The following is a 9,245-nucleotide window of genomic DNA, read 5'->3' as shown; positions in this document are numbered from 1 at the left end:
GCCGTATATGGTTGTGTAGATAAATTATCGTAAAAGACAATGGTAATAAAAAGTTTGCCAGTGCTTTTTATCTGAAAGTTTAAATGAGTGCATTTCTGAGTAGGGGGTACTGAGTGTAATTCGGAGTTAGATACCTTGTGTTATTATTATACTATGGGTTAAAAAATTATTTCCGAAACAAGTGCCTGTGGTTTTAGGGCAAAAATAAATAGGGACATTTGTATCTTTTTTGGTAGCATTGCTTTAACTTCTCCAGCAGTTTTGACATTACTTTTGGACCAACCCTTGTTGCCAGTCTCGGTTTAAACATTGGTTGTGAAGAGAGCAAGGTTTTGAAAAATGACGTTAGGAGACTTGGACACCATATACACGTGAATGGAATGCTACTCACATTGCTCAGACTGAGGAAGTGGATGGTGGAGAAGTTGATTAATCGCGTTTGTCCGACAGTTTAGTCGTTGGTTAAACCTAGCTCTTCATACAGTAAAACATTCTAACAACTACAACAGATGGGATATATAAAGTTGAAATACTAACTATAAAGAATATTGTTTATAGTTTTAAAAAATTGCATCGATATAATAAAATTTTAAAATGAAGTCAAGAACTTTATCATATAGAAGTGTTCATTTGATTAAAAACTTATTGATAGAGGAACAGATTTGTTCCCGTAATTATATCCGTAATTATTACATCAAACTGCTTGAAATTAACATCAAACTTACCTTTTCAATGAGGAAGTCCAGCTTCTTTTAATTTAAACACTTCAGAGTTCTTGCTAGGTATATCAGTATGGTGTTTAGAAGCAGTTGACGTCTATGATGTGTAAAAGTCGTTGGGAATTTGTTTGCTTACAATTTATTTGTAAGGGTTCATCATGTAGTCTGCAAACTGATTCTTGTTAACAAGATTAGATAATAGGTTGTCCTTCATATCCAATTTTCAGATCTTTAACAGTATGCACGACGTGTTCAAACGATGCAAGAGATGCATTCATTGAGTTCATAGAAATGAAATTTAAGGTCATGCAATATATAGACGCCGTCCTGGAATATCTATTTTCTATCTCTTATGACTACATAAAAATATTAAAAATCATCATTATCTTCTGATTTCTTAACTATTTTCAAAATGTCTTTAAAAAAGAAATTTTGCCTTCAAAAATTATACTGACTATTGATTTCTAGTAATATTTTACAGGAAATCCTCTTGTATCCTGCACAAATTATGTCTGGTAAGGTATCTCAACTTTTTATGAGTAAAGTTGTTGATGTAGCAATACTTCAACGACAAATTCTTGGGAGAAAATTAATGTTGATTGAAGAACGTGTTGTCTGACCTTAAAGAAACTTTTACTTTTATTTTTAAGTATGGTCAGAGCAATGACCTACTAAGAAATCTTCACTTTTCGCAATGTTACATACATGTCAAAAGTGAAAGAGCTGGATTGATGAAACACGTTTTGTGGTAGTAATGCGTCAGAGAAATATCTTAATCTGATTAAGAGATTTGTGTAGACATTAAAGGACATCTGTCCTCGGTATTTTACTGATATGAACTATCCCCTTCTTTTTCGAGGTAAATCAATCGACTTTAGGATGAACACATAAGACTAGTCGTAAAATAAGTTGTTAAGGTTACATATTTCTTTGTGTTCAAACAATAAAACGATGGATGCTTTTCTCAATTTTTTGGTCAAAGAAATTCAATCAAAATTTCTCCCACAAGTTAGAATGCTCACGTTATAACATACTTGTATTATGTACCTCAGCACTTTATTTACCATTTTTATAAAGTTTTTACTATCTAACGGTCAGTTATGCGAGCCGCAAAACTGCATTGTAAATGAGTGGACAGAATGGCCGGACTGTTCCAATACATGTGGAGACCTGGGAACGAAAACAAGACAAAGGTTGATTTTGCAAAAAGCCTCTTGTGGGGGCCATTGTAACTTAAATACTACAGAAACAACAGCATGTAATAGGAAATGCTGTCCACAGGATTGTGTGTACAGTGAATGGACTCCATGGAAATTTCTATACTTTTCTTTTAATTGTTCTGAAGGAGGAGAGAGGTATGTTTTTCAAAGGATTCGGAAAGTGGTGGCTAACAGCTCGTGTGGTGGAGTTTCCTGTACAAGTGACTTAGAGGAGATAAAATGTGGACATCTAAGATGTTACAGGGAATGTGTGTTGGGCACGTGGTCATTTTGGAGCATTTGTAAAGGTCCGTGTGAGCAAAATGGGGTAAGGAACAGGACCAAGTTGATCAAACAGCAGCCAAGCTGTGGGGCGGATCCATGCCCTTTTCATGAAGAAGAGGAAGAGTGTATCGCGGGTTGCTGTCCGGTAGATTGTCAGATCGGAGAATGGAGTGTTTGGTCAGAATGTAACACAACGTGCGGAGTGGCCAATCGAACACGAACTAGATTTGTCCAGCCAATGGAGTGTAATGGAATAAAGTGTGCTGAGAATCCTGTGTCGGAGATTCAGGAGGAATGTGAGCGCTATAACAATGTGGATTGTGTGGTATGCTGGTATTTTCAGAGCTAATTCAAATTGCTAGATACCATTTTTCTGATTCAATTCTTAATCATCAGTCTGCTTTTCTTCATAGCAAAATTTTGAAAACATGCTCATATAATATAATAACAAAGTACATTGCTAAATTTTAAAACATTTTCATATAGACTCCATCTAAAAATTGAATAAATGTTTTAATTCCCAATAAAAGATTTCATTGAAAAATCATCTACAGTGTATGTTGATGTATAGTTAGAGCCCATTTTGAAGACAAATTTAATTTAAGTTTGCATCTCGTTGTGCTTCGGTAATATTTAACTGATTTGACGTCGTGTATCCTCAGCTTATTTGTCAATGGCTAGCCATATTTTAGAACCAGTTCAATTGCTCTTGTATTTTGAATCAACTTGGAGACATACAGATAACTCTAGATGGCTCGAACTTCGATCTCACGAAGTTCTTGATCGCTCGAAGTGAGTCTCCGGTCCCGAATTTTTTCCTTATATAACTAGGCGATTTCACTCTTGATTTATCGAACTTTTATGAGTTTTAATGGAATAATCATTTATCAAAAATATAAACAAAAATAGCCCAACAATTGGTATATACAAACCCATTTGTACCTGGTATTTATAACCACAATGCATAGAATTTTTTAAATACTTGAATTACAGATATTGAAATACTTGAAGTGTCAACTTATTTTTCAGTAAGTTGACAATTTATAAGAATATCATCTTGTTTGTCATATACATGTAATTTAGCTGTAAGTTGACCCTAATTATTGTCTATAGTTTGTTAAACATCCAAATGTAAAACAGATGTAAAAATACTATTCGGTGTCTTTTATTTCGATTTCACTGGGATATACATATAAATCGAGTTGACATCCGATGAAGCAAAATTTGTCCATAATCTTATGAAAAGAAGGAATCACTTGCTGTGGTCTTCAACTCGACATTTAGATACTAGTAAATCGATGACGTTTTGTCACTTAACAATGGATATTTCCATTCTTATGTCGATACAATATATCCCTGTGAGCTTGAAATAAAAGATACCACAGTGTCTGGCACATCTGTTTCATATTTAGATAATTAATATGAAAAATAAATAATAAAAATACATAAATAGTACAGGCACGTAGCATCGTTTCTGAAAGTGGTTTTACTCTGGGGACCAAAAAAATGTCAGAAAAAAAAAATAATAGGACCGAAAAATTAAAAAGAATTGCCCAAAGTCGAAAATCCTATTTCGTGGGGGGGGGGGGGGGGGGGGGGGGGGGGGAATTGCGGACAACTTTTTTCAAGACCGACTATCTTTCTATTCAAACTTTTTGGGGAGCCCAAATTTTCTTTATAACACTACACTGTGCTGAAATGTGGGGGGGCCAACCTTCCTTTCAGTAAACATTTTCTATAGTAAAGGTAAAAGTGGGGGGGGGGGGGGGCAGGCAAGAAATTGATACCCTAGAGCATATCAGACGGACCCCCCCCCCCCATACTACGTGCCTGTAGTAATCTTATAACCAAGTTTTATGATAAACGTGATGACTGACTTTTCAAAGTAAACTTCCCTTACTTAAACAGCAATATACCTTCATCGCCTGTATACGGGGTTTATATCTTTCAGTTGATTCGATACGCAAGAGCATGCTCTATGTATTCACAATTTTTTAACGAGGTAAATTATTAACAAACAAGTTGATGAAACAAGAATATCAACAGTCTCGTTTAAAGTCATCATTTCTTATGTTTTATGGTCGATACAATGACCTTGTCATCAAATACAATTTATCATTGCGTCAAATGCTGAGTGACGTTTTTCATACTAATTGTTAGTCCATTATTTATACACTGAATTGACGATGGATTTTTCCGTTATTTCCCGATCATGACCATGATGACAAAGAGCGAATGTGACCGGTTGGCAGTAGCTGCAGAGTTTACAGTGAAGCTGCAGAACTGAAGCGTTATGGTTTTATATATTAGTCTTTGAACATAACGCTACAGATCCCGTAATATTTCGTAAGGACTTGAGGAAAGATATTTGGAAAAAACATTTGATGGACCCGCAATGTAACTTTATAAGTTTTTTTTCTGAAGAAATTCAGTATAGTTTACGTAGAATATATGAATCTAAATCTAACCAGTTAAACTTTGTTATGTATATTTCCCCAATGTTATGCTAATAAATCCGGAAATGCAAAGTTTATCATATCTACGTCTTCTCGGTTTTGGTATTTAGTTCACGAAAAGCGGGAAGTGTCAACATCAGCAGTCTGAGCAGCAGTAAATCGGAACAATATTTCCTCGACCTGAAAGGAAAATGATGGAAATATTTGATAAAACCCATGCCAGGAGCTCAGGGGGCTTTGCCCTCTTAGCCCACAAGGGACTCAGACTAGACCCAAGGCCATGGCCGGTGGTCATTTACCAATTTATAGGTTTAACCCTGTCGCATCTCCCCTGACGAGTGACGTTTTCTGCTTACGCTTCACTTTGGCTACGTATATGAAAAGTATCTTTAAATTTTGAGAATATCTGCCTTCTTAAAGTTAGTTCTTAGGATTTATCTTTAGACAGAGATCGGATTTAGTCTGCATTAGAGGCCTAATTGTAATCGGGTAATTGTAGTAATATTGTAAGAACTGTAATTTTTATCTAGCTTACATAGTCCATGTCAAAACTCATTGGCAAAAATATATGTACCACGGAAATATGTTGGGTTGCAGCTACGATTTCTGATTTATTGCAGGTTGATCCATGGTCTGCGTGGAGTGACTGCATTTTGCATAATGGTGTGTGTGGGGAGGAAATTCAGGAATAGGAGTAGGACTATATGCTGTTAAACCAGAGTGTTAGGGGGGCACCTGTTGTGTTAGAGGAGGCAAGGGTTTGTCATGGTCCATGCTGTCAACAAGACTGTGAAATTACTGAATGGAAGTCTTGGTCATACTGCTCAACAACATGTGGTAAAGGCATCAGGTAAACATTATACATACCGTTATAACATGGGTATATGTAGCTGCAGTTCTGTAGCTCTCCGAAAAAATATATTGATAGACCAGAGAGCTACAGAGCCACCCATTGAAAAAACTGTATATTTATTGCGCATAAAAAAGTGCGCTCGGTTCTTGATTAATTCTTCCAAATTCATACCTCAATTGCGAAAAAAGGGAAGATTTGAAAAAAATTATTCTCCTCTATCAAGTACTCTCGTAGTTGGCATCTGAACGAAGCATATTGGACCAAATTATCTTTGAAACCAAAATGGCAGTATAAATAAGCGAAATGTTTTATGATTACAATATCAGGGTCAGGAGGACTATTAACAATAATTATGAGGAATGTTTGGTTGTGGAAACAGCGAAAGAATATGTTAGGAACACACGGTTAGTAATATTTTGAGATCAGTTTTAAAAACGTGGAGAAATAAATCGATAACCGAGCGCACTTTTTTGTGCGCAATAAATATACAGTTTTTTCAACAAGGGAAATTACTGAATGGAAGTCTTCCGGTCTATCAATATATTTTTTCGGAGAGCTACAGAACTGCAGCTAGGGTATATGCCAACATGTTTGGCGAATCAATAAATAAATTGAAAGATAACATCATGTAGACAAGGTATCAGGTAAACATTTATAAACTGCAGTAACATGAATGCATCAAGTGTACCTTGACCAACTCCAAGTCCAATACCATTATTTGGCATAGTTGCCAACTCACCTGATTTCGTCAAGTTGCACCCGAATTTTCAACCTGTAACCCGATTATTTTTTATGACCCGACGGGTCATGCTTTTCACCCGATTTTTGTCGAACAACCCGAAAATCTCCAGATTTCCGGATTTGGTTCGTAAATTAGGTTGCACTTTTTAAAACTTCCAGTTACAACCCAAGCTTAGATCTACGTAAACAATGCCGATGGATTAATTATCAGTGCAGGTGTAAACAATTAACTGGGTGTTGTTTTGACAAATCATTGTTTGAAGTCAATTTAAAATAGATCGTTATCAGGGCCCAGCAGGAACAAATTGAATCAGAGACATGTCACTGAATGAACCAAGGAAAAGAGAAACAATATTTTTGTGCATATGAACAAGGAATCTTGGAAAAAAACTTTTATTAGATAAAATAAAGTGATCGAAGACAGTATAGCCCTAACTGTGTATTTAATACATTTTGCACTAGTTAATTACGAAAGAGGAAAAATTATTTTAAAGCCAAAATTGGAATACTTTCAAATTTAGCAGATACTGAAATTGCTTTTTTTTAAAAATGCACACCTGGCTGATTCAGGTCAATGCTGATATATGAAACCTTCAATGCTCTCTTTTAACATGAAAATTTATAATCAAATTATATATGAATTTTTTGTCATTGTAAGTTAAAGCCTTTTTTGTTAAAAGAATTCTCAGTACACAAATACTTACACATATATATCAGTATATATAATTTAATCATGGTAAATATGTCGTGAATGTCTTTACGCGTTATGACCAGATTTTTTACTTTCAAAATCTGGTCATGACCAGATTTTTGCATGCTGGAGGTTGGCAAGTATGTCATTTGGTAAAGCATCAGAAAAAATCTTACAAGCTGGAATATTATCAAGTGGTAGCATCAAACAATCATCAACAGAATGCAAGAACACCATTAGGTTAAGGTTTCAAGCAAAAATTTAAGGCATGCAGTTTCAATGTCATCTATTTGTCACGTAAAAAATTATAAAAAGCAAATGAAAACAATAACACAATAACTTGTCTCATGTTGTCAAGCCACCGAGCAAACAGAGACAGTAACATCTTGTGATCATTGGGTAGAACACGCAAATCAGATCATGTGATCAAGGCAACATGCAAACACTCAAAAAGGTCATGTGATCAAAACATCAGAGCTTCAAAAGTCTCAGTTGATGAAAGCATCTAGCAAGCACACACTAACGTCATGTTTCAAACACACTTTCACAGTCGCATCATGTGGTCAAGGCATCAGGTAAACATATACAAATTGCACTTTTTTATGCCCCCCTTTGAAGAAGGGAGGGCATATTGCTTTGTTGCTGTCTGTCTGTCGGTCTGTGGGTCCATTTAGTTTCCGTTCATTTTCTTCACAACCGTTGCACATACTAAAATGAAATTTGGTATATAGGTTTATCAGGTGAGTATCTAGGTTAAGTTCTGTTTTGGGTACGATCACACCATTTTTGACAGAGTTATGCCCCTTGGACTTAGAAAAATTCCATTTATTTGCAGTTTCCATTCATTTTCTTAGCAGGGGTTGCACATATTGAAATGAAATTTAGTAGACAGATTTATGAGCAGATATCTAGGTCAAGTTCTGTTTTGGGTATGATCGCATCCTTTTTGTTAGAGTTATGCCCCTTGGACTTAGAAAAATTCCACTTATTTGCAGTTTCCGTTCATTTTCTTTGCAGAGGTTGCACATATTGAAATGGAATTTAGTATACAGATATATCAGATAAATATCTAGGTCAAGTTCTGTTTTGGGTACGATCGCATCCTTTTTGTTAGAGTTATGCCCCTTGGACTCAGAAAAATTCCACTTATTTGCAGTTTCCATTCATTTTCTTTGCAGAGGTTGCACATATTGAAATGAAATTTAGTATACAGATAAATATCTAGGTCTAGTTCTGTTTTGGGTACGATCGCATCCTTTTTGTTAGAGTTATGCCCCTTGGACTTAGAAAAATTCCACTTATTTGCAGTTTCCGTTCATTTTCTTTGCAGAGGTTGCACATATTGAAATGAAATTTAGTATACAGATATATCAGCTGAATATCTAGGTCAAGAAATGTTTTGGGTACGATCGCACCATTTTTGACAGAGTTATGCCATTTTGGACTTAGGAAAATTCCAATTTGGGGGGAGGGGGGCATAAGTGTTTTACAAACATCTCTTGTTCATTCAGTATTATATTTCCTTATGAAAGCCAGTGGTACAAATGTACAACATTCACGCCCTATAAAACACTGTAAACTTTGCCACTAGAATACACAGTGGAACTGCATGTATACGCATTTTCAATACTTTAGGAACACCAAAATGCATATTATAGTACTATAAATACTAGTAATTGACTCCTATGATGTACATATAATCCTAAGAGCAATTACATAAGAAATTGTTGCATTTTTGGAATAGCGGAAAAAATAAAAGATATTAATTAATTGATATGAGATAATTTTCTAATTTGGTTTGATATTTTTATTGCATGGAAACTATGAAAACTTAAATTAATATATCAAAATATTTTGAGGAAAGGTAATTAAAAAGCCCTGAAAACTGAATGCTTTTAATTCACTTCAAAACAAAATAAAGTCATATGCAATGCTATTTTTGAAGTGATTATGTAGTGTTGTCACGATGATCGATTTATAATCAATAATCGGTCGGAAAGTCTGTCGATTTTAGACAATCGATTGGAGATTTTAACAATCGATTAATCGGTATATTTCAGCACATATCTTTTTTTTTTTTTTTTTTTTTTTTTTTACAGTTTTCTCACTTTTATTTCAAGAACAGGCTCTTATATATCTTTCAAGAGTTGTCCTTTACTATTTTAAAATACATGTGCTTAAAATCTGTTTAAGATAAATCAAAAGATAATGATAATTGTATTTCTAAACTGAAGAAACTAAACTACTTGTATTAATGAAATATATTAGTTTTCAGTATTTGGGGGAATTCACCTGTCATTT

The 9,245-nt window shown here is 34.8% G+C and overlaps 1 protein-coding gene across 1 annotated transcript in view; it reads left to right on the top strand.

The window, feature by feature from the left end:
* The first annotated feature begins 5,363 nt into the window (after nucleotides 1-5,363).
* Nucleotides 5,364-9,245, top strand: part of LOC134235974 (protocadherin Fat 4-like) — a 70,357-nt gene continuing 66,475 nt past the window's right edge. Inside the window, exon 1 of the mRNA XM_062718154.1 lies at nucleotides 5,364-5,509. Within this exon, the coding sequence (XP_062574138.1) occupies nucleotides 5,364-5,509 (146 nt within the window). The remainder of the gene's footprint in view (nucleotides 5,510-9,245) is intronic.

The sequence above is a fragment of the Saccostrea cucullata genome, unplaced genomic scaffold (assembly GCF_032062105.1).
Source record: "Saccostrea cucullata isolate Sc308-1 unplaced genomic scaffold, CSIRO_AGI_Scuc_v1 ctg236, whole genome shotgun sequence".
Taxonomy (NCBI): Eukaryota; Metazoa; Mollusca; class Bivalvia; order Ostreida; family Ostreidae; genus Saccostrea; species Saccostrea cuccullata.
This window is presented reverse-complemented; position numbering and strand designations above follow the sequence as displayed.